The sequence below is a fragment of the Haemorhous mexicanus genome, chromosome 5 (assembly GCF_027477595.1).
Source record: "Haemorhous mexicanus isolate bHaeMex1 chromosome 5, bHaeMex1.pri, whole genome shotgun sequence".
NCBI classification, from domain to species: Eukaryota; Metazoa; Chordata; class Aves; order Passeriformes; family Fringillidae; genus Haemorhous; species Haemorhous mexicanus.
Genome location: NC_082345.1, coordinates 29,386,035 through 29,411,255, shown reverse-complemented (window position 1 = coordinate 29,411,255; position 25,221 = coordinate 29,386,035). Strand labels below are relative to the sequence as shown.

Below are 25,221 nucleotides of genomic sequence, written 5' to 3'. Positions count from 1 at the left end.
CTGAGAATATTTTTGGAGACAGGAGGGTTGTTTTAAGTAATTCCTCTTCAGTACTCCTGTATGCTGAAATCACACTTTTTGCTCATAGTTCAGATTTTAGGTGATAGGCCTATTTTTTTTCTCAACTCTAAAAAGAATTGAGATCACTGGAATATTTTAGCAATACCTTGCACTAATTAGTTGTAGGATTTGCTAGATTTCTTTTCTGAGTCTAAGAGCACAATATACTCTTTTCCTGTGCAGGCTATGAAGTCAATTCTGATGAAGCTGGGGCCTATGACTGAAGAAGAAATTGAGCTACCGTGGGTAGCTGTTGGAGAAGCCTTCAAGCAAATGATCAGATCAGCTGCAGTGCATATCCATAAGGAGCATTTTGACATTGTCTTCAAGTGCCTGGAGGTACACTGATTATTTTTCTTCTTACTGTTATTTTTTTATTCATGAGTGACTGAGAAAAAATTCTGCACTTACTGAGGAAAGTGTTTGTGTTTTACTGGACCAGAAATGGGGTTTTATCTGCTTTGGAAACATAAAATACAGAGTCGTGGGAAAAATTCCACCCTTCTTTTCTAAGCTCAGAGTTACCCTGGTGGCTGTTTTGTGATTGAGAAGGGAGCTACTGCAGGTGAGACTTGGAACTCAGTCCTGTGGCTGGGCAGGGATGGTTTATACATCTGCCTTTGCACACATTGCAGAACCCTTGCTAGAATGCAGTGCTTGTTTTATATCGCTGAACTATTGTTGGTTCAAAACCACTTTATGACAGTAAAAGGGAAGCTTTTTGACCTTCAGATCTTTTTAAGGCAAAGAGTTGGGTTAAACCTGCAAATCCAAATCCAAGTTTGAGCCTTGCAGCCAAGTACTGAAAATCAGAATGTTTTCAGTCTGGATGTTCCTCTGTTGCTGCTTGGGGGTTACACTCTGGTTTGAAGGAGTACAGCTGAGTGCTGTGGGCTGTGCTGTGTTGGGTCAGGGTGATGTAGAATAATCAGCAATGACATAGCCTGGCAGTGTGTTTTAATTACCTGACCAATATTTTAAAATTTGCAAAGATTTCCTAAGGGGGATTGAAGCCTCTTTCAACTGACAACAGACTCTGCCAGTTGTGCTCCTGAGAGGGATGAAGTGGGAAACTGCAGGAAATGGTTCACATGAGCTTTTTTAGGGTAGTCCTTCCAGCATGTGTAAATAACTCCTATTGGTTCCTTCTTGAGACTGCTTTCCTGTGACTAACCAGTTTCCTAGAAAATCCCATCCTGTTCCTCTGGCCTCACTCAATATGATAAGTAGTTTTAACCTGTCATTAGCTACAGATTTGTTTATCTCTGAATGTTTTGTATCTCTGAGGTTTCTTTGACTCAGCATCTGCAGTTGTTATGAGATCTTGGAAACTTGTGACTTATTTCCTTTTAGTTTTAATGAGTCTTTTTTCTTTTACCCTGGGAACTGATGGATGCACAGGGATATCTTGCTCAGAGGGAAGTATTCATGTAGTCTGTGATAGCTGTCTAAATTGGGTTCAATTTGTTGGATCAAGGGTAGGGGTTTATATCTTCTGTCTCTCTGGACAGAAAGAGACTCTAATGTAGAATGTAAATTATATGAGTAATCTCTCAGCATCCACATGAGCAAAATTATGCATAAAGTGTAAAAGTACCTAAATTCTTATAATTCCAGTGAAAGCTGGGTGCTTCCAAACCATTGTGGGTGTGGAACTCAATATTTCTATTTCCTACTGTGTATGCCGAGTGTCAGCCTTTCTGGGAACCCTCATTTTAGGAGTTCCTTGTGTTTCTGTCCAAGGAATCTGGGATGTGTTTTTACCTAAGGGAAATTTCACAGTGTTTCTGCACAGTTTAATTTGTGGAATATGTATGAAAGAGCCAATAATAGTTTTTTGGGCAGCTGAGATACTGATTCTTCAGAATGTCCTTCAAATAGCAGTAAGTGAAACAGAGTCTGTTCATTTATCTGACGCATTTAAGTTCCCTATTTTATTTAAACAGGAGTCACTCCTAGATTTGCAGAGGAAAATAACAAAGGTCAACCACTCTGTGGCTTCAGAGCAGATTGAAAGGATTCTTCAGGCTTATCTGATCTTAGTGGAACATGCAAATGGATCTAAAATCTCGCTGCCTGAAGATGTCTGTCAGGTAGGTCAAACTGGCACTTAGATGTCTCAGAGAAGTATTGTTTGAATATGGAAGAGGTGTGGTCAGCTGAAGCATTTGTACGTATTTCTGATGCATCACTGGGCTTGGGATTTGAGTTAACAGAGACATACATATATTTTGAGTATTGCTACCACTCTGATCCTGTGAGATTTTACCTCTGTATGGTAATGCTGGTGTAGCCCAGCTTTAAATGAGCAATGGGGAAAAAGGGCTACTGCTTCTAGAGTCTGTTCCTGCCACTGTGGAGGAGATCCCCCCCATATCAGTGGTATAGAGCAGTTCTGCCAGATTCACATACATTTGACCCCATTAGCTAGATTTAGGGCCTTCAAACTTCAGTGGGGCTATTAGGATTTGTTTCTGTGGGATGAAGCTTAGAACTCTCTGACCCTCCTGGTCCAGGGACTGTCCAGGCCATTCAGACCAGACAATGATTATCTTCATGGACAAATATGAGTTCTCTCCTTTTGTTTCAGGTTTTAATAAAAATGTTACAGACACCGTATCTCTCATCATCTTGCTGCAAGATGCTGCTGAATGCCATTTCTGCATTCCTGCTGGCAGAAAATGTTTTGTTGCCAGATTCTTTGACCAAGGAAGCTATTCAGAAGGTAACAAGGATTGCTGCTTACACCAGAAATCCCAGTCTTCAAATTCCCTAGAGCAGGGTGATTTCTGGACATTCTATTTCAGGCTAGGAAATATGCTATAAGGTTCCCTTCAGCCTTTTTGCACAGATAATGAAGAACCTGCCCAATGCCTTAAAGTCTGATGAGTTGTTGGGATTACCTGACAGTCTTGCACAGGCTGTCAGTATAGCAGTGTCACACCATGGCAGACATCATTGCAATGAAATCCAGGCTCTAATTCAAACACCTACAGCCTCCAGAGAAAGGAAGGAGGGCAGTGAGGAATGCGTCCTGCCTATGGTGATTAAGCAGATCATTGAGTCAAACTTAGTGGGGGAAAAAAAAAAAATCATTAAGTTTCCAAGCATTTAATGAGCATGCCTTAGCCTTGTGAACAAGGTTCACACAAGTGCAGTTTTGATTTAGAAAGTATAGGGGTAAGCATATTTCAGTACTACCTTTGCTCCTGGAGCATTGACATTATTAGCTGCATACATTCCTATCAAATGTAGTGTTTCAAAGATCAACAGGAGATCATACTATGGAGTCTGATTCTTTAGTTTTCACGTTACAGTAAGTTACAACTTTGCAATTAACAGTGTGGACCATAGTTGTAATATGTGTGAAAAAATATTTCAAATAAAAATGCCGCATGATTTACAAGGGGAAAGCAAGACTTGCAATTGTTTAAAGAAGGTCAAATTTCATCTGGTCTTCAGTGTTGACTTGTGCTGAAGTAAGATTGGTTTTGCCTGTGGCATGAGGCCAGTTTTGCTCAGCAGACTTCTTCAAACATTTGAGGATATTTCTGTGGGCTTCTATTAAACTGGAGGAGGCTTAAAGCTGTCCTTGTGTTCTGAAGGGTCTGGGAAAGAGAGCTCTGGGTGTGTCTTTTATCTTGGCATTGAGAAGTACTGATCCTGGGTATCTCAAAGGACTGTTCCTGTTTTGGATCCTTCAAAAGCACAGAGGTTTGCTCTGCCCATGAGGTAGTAAACTTTCTGCAGCCTGGTACACAGAAAAAATGCCGAGTTGAAATATGTTTTGGGCCTAAGCTTTTTCCTAACAGTTAGTGTGTCTGTGCTGCAGTCCTAGAACTTTCAGCTTCTATTTTCCATATCACACTGTAGAGATAGCTCAGTTGTCTTTGCACAGAGACAGTAGGATCCAGCAGTGTTTGTCAAAAAGGGTTGTGTCAGTAGGGTTTGTTAAAAAGGACTGTGCATTTCTGTACCTGAATTGTCACTTGGAAACAATGCTGCTCTGTGTGCTGGAATTAGCAAGAGGGCAAGGCAGAGTATCTCAAGAGTTCAAAGAATGCTTGATTTGTATACCAGAAAACATGTCCCATGGTAGTGGGAAGCTGACTCTGAAATGTCTTTCATTCTGCAACCTTTCGTTTGCATCTTGCAGGTATTTGCAAGTAAATTTGAACGGCATTTTCTTTTGGACTTCTCTGAAGCAATGTTTACAATGAAGCAATTTGAGAGGGTAGGTGGAAGTGATTGTTGCATTATGTTTATTTTTGTTGCTAAAGGGAACTGGAGAATCCACAGTATACTTACTTGCCTTGAATGCTGAAGGATTGTTGTGTATTGACATGATGTTTATTTAAACTTCTGTTATGATCTGATAAGAAGGAAAGAGGTTACTTGTGCTGTTGTGTTAAAGTTGTTAAGGGTTCTCAGAGTTGGAGAAGGTGATAAGTATCTGTTCACAAAAAGAAGCTTGTTAAGAGGGTGAATGTGTTATGGATGGGAGGAAGAGAGTGAGTTCTGGAGGAACCAAGTGGAAATGAAGAATAAGCTGTATAAGTGGTGATCTGGGAGGAATCGAATTAATTAAATGAAATGGGAGGTGAAAGCCAAGTCAAGGATCTGGAATGTCCTGATAAGACTGGATTTGGTGCAAAATGAGTTTTTGCATTAAATTACGGTCCCTGCTGGTGTCTAGGGGCACCAGAACTGATAAGTCTGATGCTTTGCTGGCTTATTTGTGATCATTTGGATTTCCGTGTGGTTGGTGTCAAGGGGCTTTTGTGGATTTGATGATGATTAAAAGACTTTCCAATCTCTGACTTTTTTCTTTCTTTTTTTTTCTTTTTTTTTTTTTCTTTTTTTTTTTTTTTTTTTTTTTTTGTCTCTTCAGCATTTTCTCCCATGCTTTCTAGAATACATTGAACACTGCTTCTCTGGCACAGATGCCATTGCAAAGGATGAGGCCGTGGCTATTCTGGCTAAACTCATTTTGGTGAAAGCAGAGCCTCCTACCATTGGTTCAATGGCATTTGAAAAGTATCCTCTTGTTTTCACTGAATCATCTGTCAGGTGAGACTTGTCAAGTACTAGATGTGTTTGTGTGGCTCTAGGCATGAAGGCAGTGCAGAGCACATAAAAGTTGCCCTCCAGTATTTGCTGGAGTTGTGTAAAATGGCAGCATTGCTGGCAGATTTGCCAACCAAGTGATATAGCAGGACATCACTTTCCTTTTTGAAATCATAAGGGAAGAGATTCTGCTTTGGAAAGGTGGTCACTGATATAAAGAGTGTTGTGGTCCACATATGATGGGGATCTGTTACACCATCATGCAAACTGCATCCCTTGGCAGTTAATCTTCGTAGTGAGTGCAGCAGTTCAGCTTCTCATCATTGCTAACCTCCTGCCTGTGCCCCAGCTTTCTTCCCTGTATGCATATGTCTTGTCCAGGAGCTTTCTTGGCAGCAGTACAATAGTCTTGCCAAAGAGCACAGCTGGATATCAAAGGACATGTAATTAATCCAGAAGCAACACTGTGCTGGCACAGCTTGACTGTTTTTAGTTGCAAAGCTAGCATGGTTGCAATGAAGTGGTTGCTTTCCCTGGAACCTCTTTAGAGAATTAGGGGTAACCACTGAAGCACAGAATGACCATTGCTAATCTAATGATAGTGATTTTTCTAGCAATTCTAACTCAGCTAATTCAAAACTTTTGACTTTGTATTGCCTTTTATGTAAGGTCTATTTTTTCCTTTAAGCAGTCTAGTCTGTGTGGTTTTTTCCTATTTTTATTTAATAGTAGTGGAAGCACTGAGGTTTTCGGGACAGAAAGTTGAGTTAAAATGATTAAATTTGGTTTCCTTCCCTTGTTTTCTTTGTTTTTTGATCTCTCTATTTTTTCAGTGGTTTGGAGCACAGACCTGCAAGGACCTTGATCGTGCTTGCACTGGTTTTTTGTGCTCTTGGAATGTCAGTGGTGTAAATTATAGTCAGGAGACATCTCAAGAGTTGCATACCCCGTCTCCTACCTAGTTTTTAAATACTCCAATTCTGGAGATTTCTAAGCTGCCTCTGGCAGTCTGTGCCAGTACTTTGGTATCTTTATACTTATACAGGTGTTTTTTTATTTATTTGGGCTTTTTGGCTTTTGGGTTTTTTCTGGAGTTGTTAGGGGTTTTCCCCCCCAGTCCTCAGTGTATAACTTCAACCTTCTTTACAGCGGTTTAAATCCCTTGCTGCTTATCTTATCTGCAGGAAACATAAAGAGCAGAATATTTCTTGCTCTTTGCATCAAGCTTTTATAAATAGCAGGCTTTCATCATCAGACATGTCTAAGATGTTCTTTCTCTGGACCAACAATCCTAATTCCTCGAGGTTCATCTCATAAACGTATTTTCTTAAGCCTCTAATAATTCTTACTGTTGGCTTTTTATGAGCTTCTGTATTTCTTGAAGAGTGAAGCCTATTCAGCCTTCTGACTGTGATCTTGCAAGCACTGGGTGGAATGGAAAGATTGCTGTGCATGGAATGTGAAGGACTCCTGTTCATATGTTCCAGTATGGTATCAACCCTTTCAGCCTGCAGATAGGCTTGATTTGGGCTCACCTTATGATTCCATTTAAGCCCCAAAACTTTTACCTCGCTGTTTTCTGTCATCCATCTATGTCAATGTTATCATGGTTTATTAACAACAGTTATGGAGATGACTCTCAGGTGTTCCTGGAGTCTATATGTCCCAGTTGTGAGGGTGTCCAACTGAGAACCAGTGTCTTTTCTTCTAGAAATATTATTTGAATTTGAAATAAAGAGCTGACATTTCTTGTGGGCCATGTTTTGTGCTCTTCAACATGACTAGATGATGTTTTGTGCAGTAGAGAACATTGAGAAGAAAAAAATCTCTTGTGTTATGCAAGTCCTTTTTGCTAGAAGTAAAGAACATAATTTTGAATATCATAGGAGCAAAAGGAACAATCTCTGATATGCAGTGGTGAATTACTAAAAATTTTGGGTTTATTTTTAGCTCCAATACAAGGCAACAAACAAGTAAAAGACAAGGAGGAAAGGCAGGAGTACCAGTGTTGGATCATGTACTGTCTTTAATGCATTTACCAGAGAAGGAAGACATCACTGACCTTTCCCAGTCTTGGGTTGCCTTGGTTGTACTACCACATATTAGGTAAGGGATATTCTGAGGTACTGTTCATGTATTTCTGTAGTACTATCTACTTTCTTACTGCCTGTTAGCTCTCTTTCTGTAAGAAATCACTTTACTAAGGAAAGGACAGTAAGTGCTAGTGCTAGGCTCAGGAAATTGGGGTTAGAAGACAAAAACTAAGTGCTGCATGGAAGTTCTGGGAGTCAACAGTAAAGACAGGAATAGAATATCAGCTTCTTGATTGCCTACTCACTAAATTTGGTGCTTTAGTGTATAGAGATGTTCTTGACACGTTTCAGTTTGTGTGTTTTAGGCACTATCCTCTCTCAACAGTATTTTTTCAGTAATTATTGAGGGACTAGTTAGAAAGAAGATGCAGTGAATGCTACAACTTAAATTGTGAGTCAGAAATAGCAAAAACATTTTGCTGCTGGTTTCAAACTTGGAATGAGCTACCTGTAATTGAATAGAGATAAATGGGATAGAAAGCTTTTATACGTGGGTGTCAGTGGAACAGAAATAAAAGTCTTCCCGTTTATTTTGAACAGACCAATGAACAAAGACCACATTCTGCCTCATGTGACGAGTTTTATAGACTCTCTCTTCACAGCCATTGACAAAGGAAGCCTCTGCAAAGGTCAGTTACAGTTTCTTCCTGTTTATTTGCTTTTTGTTGATATACAAAAAAATAAAAGCAGTTTTTCTGGTTGCACAAAGCATGAAAATGAATAGTTGGTAGCATTGTATCCAAAATTACCAGCTTGACTTAAACTAGAAGAGCAAAGCTTGGGAGGAAACCACCTCCAGGATACAATGGAGGAACATTTGCTGTTCATAATAATGATGGGATGGCAGATGTCCTGCATAGTGGAATACAGAGGTAATTGGGAAGGAAAAGAAGAAAGTAAGGAAAAAAAAGAGGAAGGAAATCTATCTAAATCAAATTGAGGCTGAAGCTGTCAAGTGAGGGAGAGACTATTGACTCATAAGCTCCAATTCAAACCTGTAGTGCAAAGTTTAGGACATTAGCATCTGTCAGTTAATACTACTCATCAATGACAACTCTAAACTTCAATTAAATATCATTGTCTCAAACCCTTTGAGCTCCATGTTGGGTGCTAAAAAAGACTGTTGTAGTTTAACCCCAGCTGGCAACTAAGCCCCACACAGCTGCTCACCTGCTCCTACTTGCCCAGTGGGATGGGACAGAGAATCAGAATAGTAAAAATGGGAAAGTTTGTGGACTGAGATGAAGGCAGCTTAATAGGTAAAGCAAAAGCTACACATAGAAGCAAAGCAAAACAAGGAATTCATTTACCACTTCCATGGGTGGGCAGGAAACTTCAAGGAAAGCAGGGCTCTGCCATGCATAATGGTGACTTGGGAAGATAAACACCATCAGTCTAGCATTCCCCACTTTATCTGCTGAGCATGACCATATGGTTTGAAATACCTTTGCTCAGTTGGGGTCAGCTATCCTGGATGTGTTCCCTCCCAGCTCCTTGTGCACTCCCAGCCCACTCACTAGTGGGCTGGTATGAAAAGCAGAAAAGGCCTTGATGCTTTGTGAGTGCTGCACACTGATAACAAAAACATCCCTGTCAGTTGTCAATACTATTTTCAGCACAAATCCAAGAGCCTCATACGAGCTGCTGTGCAGAAAATCAGCTCCATCCCAGCCAAAACCAGCACATTCTCTGCCTGTTATTCAATACCATTTATGTCATACTCAGGTACCACCCTATCCAATGCAACCTCATTATTCACCTCTTCCCCTCCCATCCTTTGATATAATATCATTCCCTTAGTCTGTGGACCGCCCCTGTAAAATGTTCACAGAATATCTGCTGAGTTCATTTAATCCATGAATCTGGGTTCCATCTGTTATGGTGGTCACTCAGGACAGGAGAGTTGGTGTCTTGGGTGGAATTGTTTGCCACCAGAGTCAGCTCATGTTAAGTCACTGCTGCACTTGCACTGCTTCTTCTAAAGCTTGTCCTCCATAGGTTTGGGTGCTATAGTAATTCCTACAACATGCAACTGAAATGGGCTGCAACAATTTAAAGTTGTATCTGTTATAATCTCCCCCCCAGTCCCTTTGGGCTAGGCCCCAGGGCTTAACATTGCAATGAACTTTTCTCCTTGCCCCTGCTTGGGTTTGAATTTACCCACAGTCTTGTTAGGGGAGTACTTGCTCCAGGTGGAGTTTACCTATGAGTCCCAGTTTCTCCTAGGGTATACTTGCTGTGGTGTAGACTTCCCCATCACCACAGGTGTTTTGGGGTGCACCTGTTCCAGGGCAGCCTTATCCATGGGCCACAGTGCCTTCAGAGATATACCTGCTCCAAAAGTGGCCTTGCCCATGGCTGCTCTCCCTCAGGAGTACCTGCTCTGTCATGAGCTTATCTGTGGCCACACACTTTAAGGTGCTCCAGCATGACCTCATGCATAGCTGGTGAGGATTCACAGTGTACCTGCTGCAGCATGTACTTACCCACAGGCACAGATGCTTCAGGTGTACTTTCTCCAGCATGGATTTACCCTTGGGTCACAATTCCTTCAGAGGTACACCTGCTGCAGCATAGACATAACTAAAGCCATAGTTGCTTTGAGATGTACCTACTTTGTCATGGACTTAGCCACAGCCAGAGATGCTTTGGCATGTCCTGCTCCTGTGTGGACTTGTCCACAGGTCACAGTCCCATTGACTCAAGTTCACACTGGAGTTCCAGCCTGGCTGGTACAGCAGACAAAAAGAGCAGCACTGCCCTGGCCACCTGCCCACCCGGGTGCATTGCCCTGGCTGTTAGCAAAATGTTCCCAGGTACAGCAGAGAAGGATGCTAAGCAGTACAGCACTACAGCTGTGAAAGCAAAAAGCAGCCACTAATGATAATGTATATTAGCAGCACTTAGTGGCTGCTAATAGACAGTAAGACAAACAAGCCTTATGGCAGGCACAGAAGCTTGCTAATTAATATTAATAGCTAAGCAGCAATAACAGCTATCAATCAGGCTTCAGTCTAGCACATTGCAACCTTGCATTGCTCAGGCTCTGTGTGTGCCAGAGGCACACTGCTGTTTCTTCTAACCTTGCAAGCCCCATGTTGGGTACCAGAAAGAAGTGTTGTATCTTAACCTTAGCCAGCACAGCTGCTTGCTTACTCAGCAGGGATGAGGGGAGAGCATCAGAAGGGTAAAATGGGAGGAAACTGAAGGGTTGACATAGAGATAGTTTAACAGGTAAAGCAAAAGCCATGCGTGCAGGTGAAGCAAAACAAGGAATTCATTCACCACTTCCCAAGGCCAGGCACATGTTCAGCTATCCCCAGGAAAGCAGGGCTTTCCTAACAGTTACATGGGAAGACAAATGCCATGCCTTCTTCTTCCCCCTGTTTTAAATGCTGAGCATGGTGCTGTATGATAGGAGATATCTCCTTGATCAGTGGGGTCAGCTGTCCCAGCTGTGTTCCACTGGTAGAGTTAGTTTTCATCACAGTGGCTGGTATGGGGCTGTGTTCTGGATTTGTGCTGAATACAAGGTTGATAATACAGAGGTGTTTTTGTTACTACTGAGACTACTGCTGCTGCCAAGGCCTTTTCTGCTTTTCATGGTGCCATGCTGACAAGGAGGCTAAGGGTACCTGGCAGGCTGGGAGGAGGCACGGTCAGGACAGGTGACCCCACGTGACCAAAGGGATACTCCAGACCTTATCACTTCATGCTCAGTATATAAATTGTGGGGAAGGAGGAGGAAGGGAGGGGATGAAGTGGTGGCATTTGTCTTCCCAAGTCACCACTACATGTGATGAGGCCCTGCTCTCCTAGAGATGGATGAACACCTGCCTGCCTATGGGAAGCAGGTCCTTGTTCTGTTTGGCTTATGTGCATGGCTTTTTTGCTTTATCTCAACCCACAAGTTTTCTGGCTTTCACTCTTCTGATTCTCTCCCTGATCGTGCTGGTGGGGGAGTGGGCAAGTGGCTGCAGGAGGTTTGGTGGCTGGCTGGAGTTAAATGACAACACCCCTCCCAATGCCTTGTGTACCCCCAGCCTCCCCACTGGTGGAGTGGGGTGAGAAGCAGGAAAGGAGCAGGAAAGCCCTTGGTGCAGAAACATCCTTCTGTTATCAACAGTTTCCAGCACAAATCCAAAACAGAGCTACATACTAGCTGCTATGAAGAAAATTGCCTCTATCCCAGCCAAAACCACCACACTGTCTCTGACCCAAGTGACACCACCAATCTTTTCTCCAGGAAGAGATGGTCACTGGTTCTCTTCCCTCTCTGGCCAGAAAAAAAAAATTAACTGAGCCTGCATAGAGAAGGGCAGTTACTCAGAGAGCTAGAAAGTATTTGACCTTGTGGCAAACTATAAACAAGTTTTAGAATGCTCCAGGTTGAGTGTTCATTGTTCCTTTGTTTGTAAGGGCTGTCTGTCATTTTCCATTTATAATGCCTTTGTTAATATTCCTAAATGTATCCACCAATCAGGTCTATTTCTTTTTCTTCTTTAAAGAAGCTTTGTCAAGCATTTAGGTCTTATTTTTATCATATTTGCAGGTTTTTCATGCTGTCATGATTGTTTTATTGGTAATGTACTTAGCCTTAAAAAAGGAATATCTAGAATTTCTTTTCTTAGGTCTCATCTTTGCTGGCAGTAGTAGCAGCACTGCTCAGGCTCTGTGTGCATGCCAGAGGCACATTGCTATTTCTTCCTTTTTTCATAAGGGAAAAAAAAAGTAAATGCATCCTCAGTCCTATACTCATGCCTTCTGTTGCCCATGTTATACTTACTTGCTTGTTTTTCTTCCCCCTTCCCCCAAACTAGTGTTCCTGGATACTTTTTTCATCCCCTGGCGTTCGTTTCACCTCCATGATTCCTGCAATTCCTTCATCTTCTGCTAGGACTCCAGTCTTCTCTCACTGCCTGTGCAAGGCTCCCAGCCCTGTGCTCTATTTGACCTTCCTGCCCTCTGAGCCATGAGGCAAAGTGCAAGTTCCAGAACTGGGTGGTTTTGGTGTTCTGATTGCTGTGGAGTGCAAGGAAACAGGCTTGAAAACTGGGTCAGAGCAACAGTAAGGTATCTCTGGCAGCTCTTCAGGGCCAGTATGGAAGTGCTTTCCTTATTGATCACACAGATGTGTCTGTAGTGAGGTGGAAGCTGCTATCTTTGTCCAGCATGGGCATGGGCATACTGCTACCAAAGGCCATGCAGATTGCAGCCTGGGAACTGTCCTTACACTATGCAGATACACACAGAAAGTTTCCTCCTGTCATTACTTGATGTTTCTTCTCTCTGTGAGGAGCTCCTTATGGAGGTTAATGGTTAGCAAGATCTGGGAAATCACATACCTGAGGAATTAAGCAACTTAGAATAGAGGAATGTTTGCAGAGGAATAATAAGGACATGAATGCTCACTTCCCTTTCTTTTCCATTGGCAGCATGTAAGACAGTTAAATCTTTTCAGAACTTTCTTTAATTTGCCTGGTTTGGGAACAGTTTTTTTCCAACCTGGAAAGAGACAAAGGAGGGGAATTACTTTTTTTTTTTTTTTAAAGCAACCTATTTGCTGACTTAGAAGTGTGATGGGAAAGGAATTGCCCTTTCTTGCCTGGCAGGGCATTGGCTATCTTGTACTTCTGGGAAACCCTTCATCTTGAAAGAAGTCTGAAAGGTTTAGAAAGGAGACAAAATTCAGCAAAGCCACGTGCCATATACTCAGTCTTTAGGTACATGGGACAGCTTTAAAGATCTTACACAGTAGTGCATTGCCAAAGTTCCAGAGTTTATAGACACCTGTGTGGTGGTGGCATCAGTACGTATTTTTGTTTTGTTTTTGCTACATTCATATCAGTTTGGCAGCATTTCTTCCCTTTTAGCAGAGTGCTGTCTGCAACTCCTGCCACAGTGCTTAGCTCCAGATCCCTGCTTTCTGCACATGTGGGTGTGTTGGAAGCATGGAAACTGGGAGCTGTCACAGCTTTCAGTGCTTGCTTGCTGGAGGAGGCACTTACTTTGATAGCCAGGGAAACACTTCTTTTATGTGTTATGGTTAGAAAATACGCATGCCAGTTCTGGGATCCACATGCTACCTTATTTCTCTAACTCCAGCCTTTTCAAGATGGGAATGCACCATACAAGCACAAGTCACTGAGAGCTGAGTAAATTTACAAGATGTTCTTGTTCTTTCTCTGCTCCAGGAAACCTGTTTGTGGCCTGCCAAGCTGTAAGTACTCTACTTAGTTTGGTGGAATCTGCTGAAGTACTCAATTTGTTACCTGTGGAGCGTGTCAAGAGCTTGGTGACGTAAGTAAAGTCTGCTGGTTCTGTGGTGCTTCATGGTTTTCCTTGGTAGGGAAAAAATTTGACTTTGCCTTTATATAATAGCTGGTTAATGCTGGTTAATGCTGGTTAAATGCTTCTTTGTGTGCTGCCCATTCTGTTACGCTGGGGCATTTCTTCAGTATTGTGGTTATGTAATGGACCAAAGTTGTAGGCACTTTTTTTGGAGAACTAGGTAGATGTAGTTCCTGTTCAATGACATTTTCTCTGCAAACTGATGCTTTCTTAGCTGCACGGTAGTGTGTCAAATAAGTTGGTTCTAGTTTTATGTTGGAGTGCTACACTGGTTCTAGTTTTGCATTGGAATGCTACACTTAGTAATTCTGTGTTACATTATAATGGTAAAAGAGACAGGAACGGCTCTTTCTGAGCTGTGTCAAAAGCCTGAGTTTGCTCCTGGTGTTGGGATATGGATATGTTTGTGCTTGCTCCACAATGGGAGGAGATTTTGTATACTCCATTTTATTTATTTTGACTCTATTTAACTTATAATTACAACAGAAAACTCTCTGGCTGGAGGGACAGGGAGAGAGCTGAATCCTCTCTCTAGCATCTCCAAGTCTTTGGTGGCTTGAGCTTCAAAACATCCTGTTCATTTAGGAAATTACGGTGCTCATGTCCGAGGCATGATAGAAATAAAACAGCTTGCCCAGATCAGACAGGAATTATTGGCAATGAGCTTTAGCTTAATGCTTTCCTGTCAGCTCTGGGCAGGGGATGTGAAACCTGCTTGGAGCAAGGGATGTGAGGTAGCAGATGGAGGTTTCTCTGTGAGCAGACAGGATTCCTGGGGTCTCACCTATGCCTAGATTATTTCTCTTCTGTTGAAGTTGATACTGACTGAGCACCTGGGCAGTAGCAGAAGCCCTGGTGTGACCTATGCAGGTTTATTTTCTGCAGCTGTGTGTCCAGCATGCAAGTCTCAGCTTGACAAGCTGATTGACTCAAAGGAGGGATCTCATGCCTCTTGGCCTGTCATGGGTTTTACAGCTACAAGTCATTGTGCTGGTGAAGTCTAATTTCACTGGCCTGCTGGTGCAAGCAGAATCTGAAATCATGGAATTTTCCCTTAATGTTGTAGTTATCACTACTGCCTTGTTTTTAAATACCAGTGTTGTTGCAGTGCTTTCTGTGTGCTAATAAAATCATCCATTGTTTCAGCACTTTCCCTTCAGACCCCTCTGCATTGCTGTTGGCTGATCTCTATTACACGAGGCTGGCATTATGTGGCTGCCAGGAGCCCCTTTCCCAAAAGAACCTAATGGACTTGTTTGAGAAGTTGCATCCTAATATTTCCACTGGTGTTTCCAAGGTAATCTGCTGTTTTGAGCACATGCAAAGTAATTTGTATTTTAACAATAAAACTTTAGTAATCTTAGTTAAATGATAAAGTCTGAAAGGTGAAGCATGAGGCTGTGTAAAGTTATTCCTTCCATAGTGTCTGCTTAGACCTGTGTCAATGGGGCATGAGTTAACAGAGGTTAACTGTTAGCCCTGTCAGCCTTGCCTCTTCCCTAGAGCTAAATTAGGGCAGGAGCATAATGCATTCACCTCTAATTGCCTTCCAGACTAGAGGAATTCGTCTGTTTCTCAGCTCCAAGATGAACCTAGTGAAATCAGTGTGCTGTACCAGACATTAACCTCTCTGTAGGTGTGTATGTGTCAGTTTATATTGCCTGACATATGCTTCTGCTTGGAATAGGTCCGGCTGTTGACAGTTCGAATTCTAAACCATTTTGATAATCCACCTTCTGCACAGATTGAGGTAGGGCAGAAGCTTTTCATTTAACATTTCAAAGCTATCTGTGTTTCATGTTTTGTGTGAAATGTTGTTCACTTTGCAGAAATAAAATGGATCTGCTAGAGGTGGTCCTCTGCTTTTGTCCTTTCACATTACAGTCTTATTTCTTTGTCCCCCACCTCCTGGTGTTTTCAGATGTGTGCCTAAATGGTGGAAACCAGAGCAAGTCCTTTGGCTTTGTTCTTTTGTCCAGAATGGCCGTGAGTCTGTATAGTTTTTTGAAGTACTTTTCAATGAGATAAAGGTACTCTAACAGAATTCATGTCACTTGTTTGTTCAGGGTGATGGCACAGGGGAATTCCAGCCAGTATTTGCCATATTGCTCCAAGCAGAACTTGTGCCAGCAACAGTGAATGATTACAGAGAAAAACTTCTCCATTTGAGGAAACTAAGATGTGACATAGTGCAGCCTGCAATACCAAGTGGATCTTTGCAGGAGGTAAGGATTTATTGTCAAAAAGCAGTTGTCACATTCCTTTATTCCAAGAGAATGTTCTTATTTCATCACATGGATTGCAGAGTTTTTAATGAGAGTGCGTCAAAAAAGTAAATTAACTCTCAGATTAGGTTTTAGAAAACTTATTTGTTAGTAGGGATCACAGATCCCATTGTCCTCAGGAGTACTGTGTTTAGTAGAACAACAGTGGTATCCAGATAAATGGCTCACAGTCAGATTAATCTGGGGGTTTGATATCATGGAAAGGAAGGCAAATGATTCCAGCGAGATGTGAGCAAATTTAAACTCATGACCTTGCCGTGTCCTCAGTGTGGTTGAACATTGGTAGGACTCCCACTGGCCATTGGTGACTTCACTTCTGGGTCTTGCTTCAGCAGGAAAATCTTCTATGCCTGTAACTGCTGAATGTCCTCTGCTGCTGAGCTAAAGGAGGCCTCACATCCATGAGGAAGGATTGTAGGTCACTCCTTCTACATGTAGCTCTGTGAGGAGCCAGCCTAGAGAACATGCCATTAGGCCTAGTGCAGAAAGTACTCCTCTGGGCAAACTCTCATCTGTCTGAGGTCCCTCATTTTGCTGAGGCAGCAATGAAGTTGGTGAGAGAGACAGTCCAGATCATCTGTGCTGAACTGCCTTTTCCAAATTCATGTTATTTTGATATACTTAAGAGATCTCAGTGTAGCTTTCAGTAAATGGGTTCTAGATTTCCACATGAAGCTATGAGGAAATAAATGGGTTCTAGATATTCCACATGAAGAAATTATTATGTATGTGACATCCTTCATCTCTTGTAGCACTCCTGAAAACTTCTTAGACCAAAATTTCCTCTTTGAGAGAAAGAAAGGTTAGAGGAGTTTGGTTGGTCTTTAACTACTGTTTTATGCATCTCAACAAGATGGTGTTGTATGTCATTCTAGGTGCCTCTTCGGTATTTACTAGGAATGCTGTATATTAACTTCAGCCCTCTCTGGGATCCTGTAATTGAACTTATAAGGTGAGTATATGCAGTTGGATGCTGCAATCTGTAGTTGTGTCACAGGACATTTCCTTTCATTCTTCTGTGAACTGAAGCTGAGGTGAAAAATGTCCAGTTTGGAGAGAGATGTGCATGAGAACTTTCATGTGAGATCTTCTGAAATTAATTTGATCTCTCAAATCTCAGCCTGTGTAGACTCTTCAACTTCCTGATTTTTTTTTTTTTTTTTTTTTTTTACTTTAAAGGGAACTTGCAGCAAATACAGTCAAATAACATCAGAGATTTTAGTCAGAGGTAGCAGGATTTGATTTATGTTTCACAGATGCTTAAAGGAACAAGAAGTATCTCTGTTTCCTCACCTGCTAACTTTTCTGTCCTTACTGGAAAACCTCTAAATTGTACTAAAGAGTTGGGAAGTCTTACCATGGTGAAAAAATAAGTGACTTCTTTCAGCATGACTTCATCTTCTTTTTTCCTCCCTTTGTTGTGTGATTAAAAAGGATGGGATTTTCCTCTTCAAACCAGTGAATTAATTAAAGAAAAAATTAAACCGGCTCTTCAAAAGATATGTCCATGGTAATTCTTCCTTTGATTCTATATGATTTGCTGTACAGAAGTCAGTGGAAAGCTTGAGAACATTTTTACTCAATTTGAGTTCATTTGAAGTCATGGGGTATAACCAGATTATTTTAATAACAGTTGACATTTGGGATCCATGAGAAAAGGCAAGGAAGTGCTACAGCTGCATTGTGCAGATGTCCTGTCTCTGGACAGCCACATTAAAGCAGTGATCAAAGCCTTTGATTGTGGTAGTTGATAACTAGCTGAGTGACGCTTGCCTTTTCTTATCTTCCTTCTAATTTCATGCTGTATTCCACTTTGTTAGTTCTCATGCAAAGGAAATGGAGAATAAACAGTTCTGGAAGGTCCTGTATGAGCATTTGGAGAGGGCTGCTAGCTATGCTGGTAAGTCACCTATCCTAAGCATGGTTATCATAGGAACCCAGCTAATGGTGAATTATGTGGCTGTTTTTCAAGTTCCCTAAATTTATGTGTGATGGAGGAAGTCAGAACCAGTACTGCTGTCATGTTCAGGGCAGGAGTGGAGCGGCTTGTGAGGAAGCTGTGTCTCCTGTCCTAAACACCAAGCAGTAGCTGGAAAAGGCCACCTGCATTACAGGAGGGAGTTGCAGGTTGTTAGAAACCCTGCAGCAGTTTCATCTTTGCTTAAGGCTGGCACTGCTCAGACTGGTCAGGAGCAGTGACAAAACCTGTGTAATGGTGCAGACCATCTTCTTGCTCCGTGGAATTTTTGCACACAGTCCTTGCGTGTGCTCTTGAGGTTTACCTACGGCCATATGCAATCTAATATTTCAGTATAGTCAGAAGTGTGCAGCCATTCGTGAACTTCCCTGTTATTCAAGGGAACTGAGCCCAGTTGAGGAGTGCCAGGGTTGCAAGGTATCCTAGAACGCTTTCTAAGGAATGTGTGTCTTTCAGGTCAGTGTTAAGTACAGTTGTGTCTAAACAGGTGCATGTCACCAATTGTGTTACTGTTGTAATGGGGAATGGATTCCTTGCTACTGGTGGTTATGAAGTAACCTGAAAAGATTTTCTTACCTCTTCTGTAGAAATGGAGCTACAAGATGAATTAGATGAACAGGAGGAGAGCATTGCTGAGACAGAAAGTGAGAAGATGCCAGAAGGTGAGGTGGGGACTGTCTTTCTGGAGCAGCTGAGGAGTAGAACAGATTGCAGTGAACGGCTGGACCACACCAATTACCGGTTCCTACTTTGGAAAGCACTGGATAAGTTTCCAGACAGAGTGGAGCCTCGGTCGAGGGAGCTTTCCCCACTTCTTTTGAGATTCATTAGGCAAGTAAGATTTATTTTTCAGTTGAGTGGACACATTGCTTTCAATGTGTTGCTGAGCTTTAAGATTGGCTATCCCATTACAGACTTTATTTCTTGAATGCATGGCTGATGAAATGTCTGTTTCCAATAGAGATAACCTTTAAATTGGAATGTGGATTCTGTTAGAAGCAAAGCAGGCTGGAATGAAACTTACAGTAGTAGGTCTCTGCTGCTCAGTCTCTCATTCGTTGACTTGACATTGTCAGTCTCATTACTCAGTTACAGAGTGATTTCAGTGGAAATACAGTTCCTCTTTAATGAAAACACACTGTAGTTAGGAATCACAGAATACCAAAGTGTTTTTCCCCAGGATGGGGAAAATACTGATTTTGTTAGAGGCTGATTCAAATTCCTGCCCCTGGAGGGAAAGCAATGGTCTGCTTGCGTATGTGTGCACAGATCAGACAGTGTGATGGACATAATAAGATGTTACAATAAGAATGGTGAGGTTTTTAGTTGCTGTTGTTGCCCTGAAACCTTGAAAAATGTTATGCTTCTTAGTTCCTTCCTTCTTTTTTTTAAACACAGAAATGAGTACTACCCAGCAGATTCCTTAGTGGCTCCATCTCAGGATCTCAGAAGGAAAATTAGTGGTACCATAGCAGCAAAACAAATACCTGCTGAAGAGGTGAATGATGTTGCTATGGAGGAGGAGGAGGAGGAGGAAGAAGAAAAGGAAGATGGGGAACCAATTAGTGTAGGAGTACCAAAAAAGAAAACAAGAAGAGCTGCTGCTAAGTAAGTATTTTTAGTTTTCCCTTTTGCTAGTGCTCTCATGGAAAGGCAGATTCAGCAGCTCACATTGAGATACAAGCTGTGGTTTTGTATATACTATTTTTTCTTCTTTTGCTTGTGCTTCATCATTTCTCAGTGGATTACAAGTCAGAAATTCTGCCTGTACATTACTAAAAATCCAAATACATTGCCCAGGTTTTATCATTATCTCATTACCTGCTGACCTGTTTGTGGTGTGTTTTACTTTAAGCAAAAAATGTTTAGTATTCTGAAGTTTTCAGAGACTCTTGTACCTAATTTCCCTGGCTTCCCTGTGCACATCTGTTAGTCTCTGAAAACTGTGGGCATTGCCAAACGCTTTGAAAAATTAGATTATTTGTTTAGGGATTCTGATACTGGGATTCTGCCATTTCCTGCCCATTATAAATCTTGTCTTCTTAGGGACCAAGGTTTTTATTTGGCAGACTGAAGCTGCATGTTGCTGAGTGTCATTGTTGCAGTGCTGAATACATGGGGAAAGTTGCTCTTTGTATGAATTCTCCCCAGTGATGACCTCTGTCAAATATCCCTTACAAATACAGCACAGAGATTTATATTGTGACACTTCTTTTGCAAAGGATGGCCCTTGTAATGACAGAGAACTTCAAAATGTCACCTTGTATGTCGGAACAAGACAAGTATTTGATATGTGACCTGAAGTGTCATTTCATCCCAGGTGTCCTATGGGTGTTTCATTTTTTTCCAAGATTCTGGCTTGCATCTGCAAGTTATCAGCAATTAAAATACAGTAACAGTCCAAGATATTTTGTTGTTTTCCCAGCTTCCATCTCAAAACATCTGTGCAGTGAAGTGGAAACATTAGCTCCTGGTAGCTGTAACAAAGGCATGAAAGATTTACCGGGGGTGTGTTAATGAGTTGTGGAGTGACCTCCCTTCCCGGGTCAGGCCTGTGCCAGGGAGGACTCCCTCGTGGGGCTGCACCCTGTGTCCTGGGAGGCCTGGCAAAAGCAGGGAGCACCTGCTCCAGGCTCCCTGTGGGGTTCCTGGAAGGCATCCTACTCATCCCTTGTCTGTGCCCAGCCATGGAAGAGGGTGGCCCAGCTCAGGTGTGTGGAGGGTTCAGTGTAAATTTGCAGCTGAATGAGGACAGCTTCTACCAGTCCCACAGCACACATGGTAGAGGAGATTTCACTTATCCTGGTCTTCTCTGTCCCTTTCCGTGAGGAGGACATGGGGCAGATGTGAGTGACCTTGCCAGTGCTAGAGGAACTGACTCCCATATGTCCTTGCAGCCCAGTGTTAAGTCCAGTACATTCTGTGGCTGAATGCAGCCCATCATGTTGGTAGGAGCAACATGAGCACCAGTTATGGACAAGTGAATAAACAAAGAGATAAATACAGAATTTTGGGGTTCTAGGCTGGGTTGGCAGAGAGAAGTAAGCTGCATCCTGACTGTACCCCTTTCTCATGAAAAAACCTGAGCCTACCCAGTGCTGCTGAAGTAAAGGCATTCTCTGTGCAGTGAAGTGGCAGCTGGAAGGAGCTGCTTAGGGAGCAGGACACTTTTGAGATGTCTGAAATAATGCTGAAGACTTGGGATCCTCTTGTATTGTGTTTTGTTTTGTTTTGTTTCTTGTTAATGAATTTTAACTGAAGTTCCCTGTTTGTCTCCTGGATATTTTTAAAAAATCATTGCTTTGTTTTGCAGGCAACTAATAGCCCACTTACAGGTTTTCTCAAAATTCTCAAATCCTCGTGCGTTGTATCTGGAGCAGAAGTTGAATGCCTTGTATACCCAGGTGAGGCTATCTGCTTACTTTACAAATACTACTAATAAATTAACTCTTTCTTATTTGAGAGCACTGTCTAATACTGAGGAAAGCTGTCATTTTCTGAAAAAGGAGCTGTCCTTGGGAGAACTTTCTAACAGGCTTCACTTGAAATGAGCCCCTTAGGCAAAGACGTGCTTAAGATACCTGGCTTAGTTTGCCAGGCACTGGCAAACAGATCTGACAGCAGACAAGTAGTAGTCTTTGGAAAAGTGGAAGAGTGGCTGCAGGGTATATCTGTTTCATTTACACTTCATGCAGGATATGGGGAAGGATTTAGAATCCAAAATCTGGGGAAGATCTAAGGAGATCTGTCTTTGTCCTACAGTCTTTTGTGTACTAAGAGTATGGCCAATATGTACAAGAGATTATCAAGCATCAAAAAAGGAATTTCTTCTTGAAGAATATTCAATTTGCTCGATTCTAGGGATTTCCCTGAAAGAATTGTCAAAAGTATGACTTCTAAGAGGGATTCTAAGTCTTTATTTTACAATCCTAAAAACAGTTTTGTTTTTTAATTTTTTTTAATTTTACAGGGTTGTGTTGGTTCCCAGTTTGTGGATTTATTCAGGTCATTGGGGTTTGCTCTCATTGTTCCCAATTGGTTTTCTTTGGCTGTGGGTGTTGAAAGCTCCATTCCTTAGTCCCTGAATTTGACAATCTCTAGTAGACATCCACTCTGTTTCAGTCTATCAAGGTATTGCTTAGAAAAACAGTTGATCGATGTGTTTGCTTGCCTGTGTTCTTAGCAAAATATTAGGCAGTCGTCTAAAGGTCAAATCACTGTGGGAAGAACAGCCTGGCACAAGAAGAAAGATTATTTCATCACTTACTGTTTGCATTTCTTTGTCTTAGTGTATGCAATGTCACGGCTGGTGTGTCCATCTGGCATGGGGACGTCATGGCAAAGTGACCTTTGATGACACTTGCCTGTGCTATTTAGTAGGAGACTGAAGAACTAATCAAGATGCTGCCTGGAGAAACAATCTGTATTTCTCAGCTTTTTTTCCCTGTCCTAATGAATCGCAGAATCACAGAAAATGCTGAGTTGGACCAGATCCAGCAGGGTCATTGAGTCCAGTTCCTGGCCCTGCACAGGACACCCCAAGAATAAAACCATGTGCCTGAGTGTATTGTGCAAACAGTTCTTTAACTCAGATAGTCTTGGTGCTCTGACCACTCCTTGGTGTTGTTTGGTGCCTAGGTTATGAACAGTCAAGTGAGGGCGAATCTCACTGAGACTTTGCATGGCAAGTCTTCCAAGTAGTTTGTGTTTGTCACAGGAGAGAAATACAGATATCTTGGAATGGTTTGGGTAGTCTGCTTTTTCATCCAGTCTTCTTAGATACACAGCTGATAACTGGTTTTGATGATAAATGCATACTCATAGTGGTCCAAAAGACAGCTATGAAAAAACATAATATTATAACTATCCTATGTAGGTAGGAAGGAAAAGCATATATGAACTATCAGCAGCCATGCCCCTTTTTATGAGTGGCAGTTGTGCATGTACATCTGGGCTTTATACTGGCAGCACATACATTCTGCTTCCATTTGAATAAGTTAGTCCAAAACCTGCTTGAGCCTCTAGCCTTTGAGTTGTTTCACTATCTTCAGTAAGCACTTCTGCCTCCTAGATAGGGACTCATTTTCTTTCTTTTGTTATTTGCAGTTACTGTCTCATCAAGACCAGAATGTACAGAGAATAGCTCTTGACTGTATAATGACATACAAACATCCTCATCTACTGCCATACAGGTAAAAGCTTTTATATTATTTTAGCATTGGTGAATTAGCCTGCTAACATATCAGAAGCCTGCTTTGGGGTCAGTTTTATTTGGGGTCCTGTATTTGTTGAAGACATATATGTAAAGTTTAATTTTAGTCAGCTGTATGTTTTGTATCTAAGAGAGGAAATCAGGTCTTGATCAGTGTCTCTCTTTTGTTTAGAGAAAAATAGCAACACTTCCATTCTGTCCCAGAATAGTGTCAGTAGTGTTAGTAGTTCCATCATTTTCCAAGATGCCTTTTGTACTGATGATTTATAACCACCCAAAGAAAGTGACAGTATAAAACTGTAGTTTATAATTAAGTAATTTCCTTGGAATACATCCAGGACTTACTTGTCTACATGATTAGCTTGAACTTACTGGCTTTTAAAATATTTTTTTAATAAAAGGGTGAGAAAATAGTACTTTAATATTTTGTATGCAGCAAGGATAGATAGGTAGGTAATTAGATATAGATGCATCTGTGTGTCCATCTGTCTATTTTTATAACCCTACCTGCCCTCAAATAATGTTTATTGCCCTCAGGGAGAACTTGCAAAGGCTACTGGAGGACAAGAGCTTTAAAGAAGAGATAGTCCATTTCAGTATTTCTGAAGAGACCGCAGTAGTAAAACCAGAGCATCGACCAGATCTCATCCCCGTTCTTATGAGGTGTGTTCTGAAGTGTGAGTTCAAAAGCTTCATGGCAGGGTACCATGAGCAGAGAGATGTAATGCTGCTTCCCATTTTGAATAGTTGAGATAAACCCATTCTTAATGGTATAGTTTGATGACTTAGTTTGTGATATTCTGTATGGTTTTCTTATTAACACATTTATATAATGTGTTATGCAAATGGTGTTTTCTTTAAAAACAGCATTTTGGTACATACTGTTTCTGCTAAGGATTACTGTGAGGACATTTCAGTTCGTTGAGTGTTGGCAGCTATTTGCAGTGATGTGAATTGTCCTGCAAGATAACCAGTTTTATACCTGAAGTTGCCAGCAGAGCTTCCATTGTAGAAGCAGAAGCTGACCTTTGACTAAGATGTTTTTGGACAATATGTAGTAGTTCAGCGGAGAACCTGAAGGGAGAACTTTCACTAGAGAATATTTTTAAACTGAGTTTCTCCTGCAGAATAAGAGGCTGGAAAACAGATGGCTTGCTGAAAGCTAATGCAACTTCTTTTTGGTTCTTGAAGAATTCTCTATGGCAGAATGAGAAACAAAACAGGGAGCAAAACACAGGGCAAGTCTTCAGCGAGCACTCGCATGTCGATCGTGCTGCGATTTTTGGCCGGCTCGCTGCCAGAAGAGATACGGATGTTCTTGGATCTACTCTTTGAAGCTGTGAAGCAATTCAGTAATGGTAGGTAGGCCATAGAAACTGGGGATGTGGTATTTCCTGACTGTAGAGATGTGGGAGGATAAATAGGCTTACTGCTGTTACGTGCTTCAGTTTGTCTCTTAACCATGCCTTGAAGGGATGAAAGTAAGCCCTTGGTAAGGACTAGGTTCCCCTGAGTTTCTCCTTACAAAGGATGATTCCTCTGTTTTATGTATCCAAGGTCAGAAAAACTGACTGCAGCTTACTTGCCACAGCTGTGCAAGTTGTAGCAGGCCAGGAGTGGGTAGTGGCTGGCATGATAGGCTAGCCTGAGTATCGTGGTAGTAAAGAGAGCTTGTTAAGTGCTCTGATTCTGTAGCAGTTGGAGACAGATCTGAGTGCCAGAGACATGGAGACTCAGAGTTGTTCTTATTTAAAAATCTGACTGTGAGGATCTGTAATTTAGGGCCAAATTCTACTATTTTTCACTGAAAAATTATTCTTTGTAGTGATGCTTCCCTAGATAATTTGCTGTTCCTTTGCCTATCACAGGGCCTTGCCAGACTGCAGTCCTTCAAAGTATGTCAGAGCTGGATTTAGCTAAAGTCCTGCCTCTTGGGCGTCAGCATAGCCTCTTTAATGGTCTTGAGGTTGTGCTGAAAAACATGGGACATTTGATCCAGCAATACCTGCCCGAAATTCTACAGATTCTGCTCTGCATGACTGCAGTTGTATCCTGCATCCTCCAACAAAGAGAGAAGGTACAGTATATGCAAACAATACACAAACATGTAAATCAAGTTGCTTTCTGTCCTCCTCCTCTGAGCTTACACATATAGACAGAGCATTACGGATTCAG

The 25,221-nt window shown here is 41.7% G+C and overlaps 1 protein-coding gene across 1 annotated transcript in view; it reads left to right on the top strand.

Annotated features, from left to right (window-relative positions):
* UTP20 (UTP20 small subunit processome component) overlaps positions 1-25,221 on the top strand; it is a 63,392-nt gene that overhangs the window by 5,464 nt on the left and 32,707 nt on the right. Inside the window, exons 8-27 of the mRNA XM_059846692.1 lie at positions 244-399; positions 2,007-2,153; positions 2,651-2,785; positions 4,217-4,294; positions 4,952-5,130; positions 7,078-7,233; positions 7,761-7,849; positions 13,415-13,520; positions 14,718-14,868; positions 15,259-15,321; positions 15,638-15,796; positions 16,732-16,808; positions 17,677-17,756; positions 18,422-18,665; positions 19,233-19,442; positions 21,148-21,238; positions 22,941-23,026; positions 23,584-23,709; positions 24,238-24,404; positions 24,915-25,123. Coding sequence (XP_059702675.1) covers positions 244-399; positions 2,007-2,153; positions 2,651-2,785; positions 4,217-4,294; positions 4,952-5,130; positions 7,078-7,233; positions 7,761-7,849; positions 13,415-13,520; positions 14,718-14,868; positions 15,259-15,321; positions 15,638-15,796; positions 16,732-16,808; positions 17,677-17,756; positions 18,422-18,665; positions 19,233-19,442; positions 21,148-21,238; positions 22,941-23,026; positions 23,584-23,709; positions 24,238-24,404; positions 24,915-25,123 — 2,709 coding nt within the window. The remainder of the gene's footprint in view (positions 1-243; positions 400-2,006; positions 2,154-2,650; positions 2,786-4,216; positions 4,295-4,951; positions 5,131-7,077; positions 7,234-7,760; positions 7,850-13,414; positions 13,521-14,717; positions 14,869-15,258; positions 15,322-15,637; positions 15,797-16,731; positions 16,809-17,676; positions 17,757-18,421; positions 18,666-19,232; positions 19,443-21,147; positions 21,239-22,940; positions 23,027-23,583; positions 23,710-24,237; positions 24,405-24,914; positions 25,124-25,221) is intronic.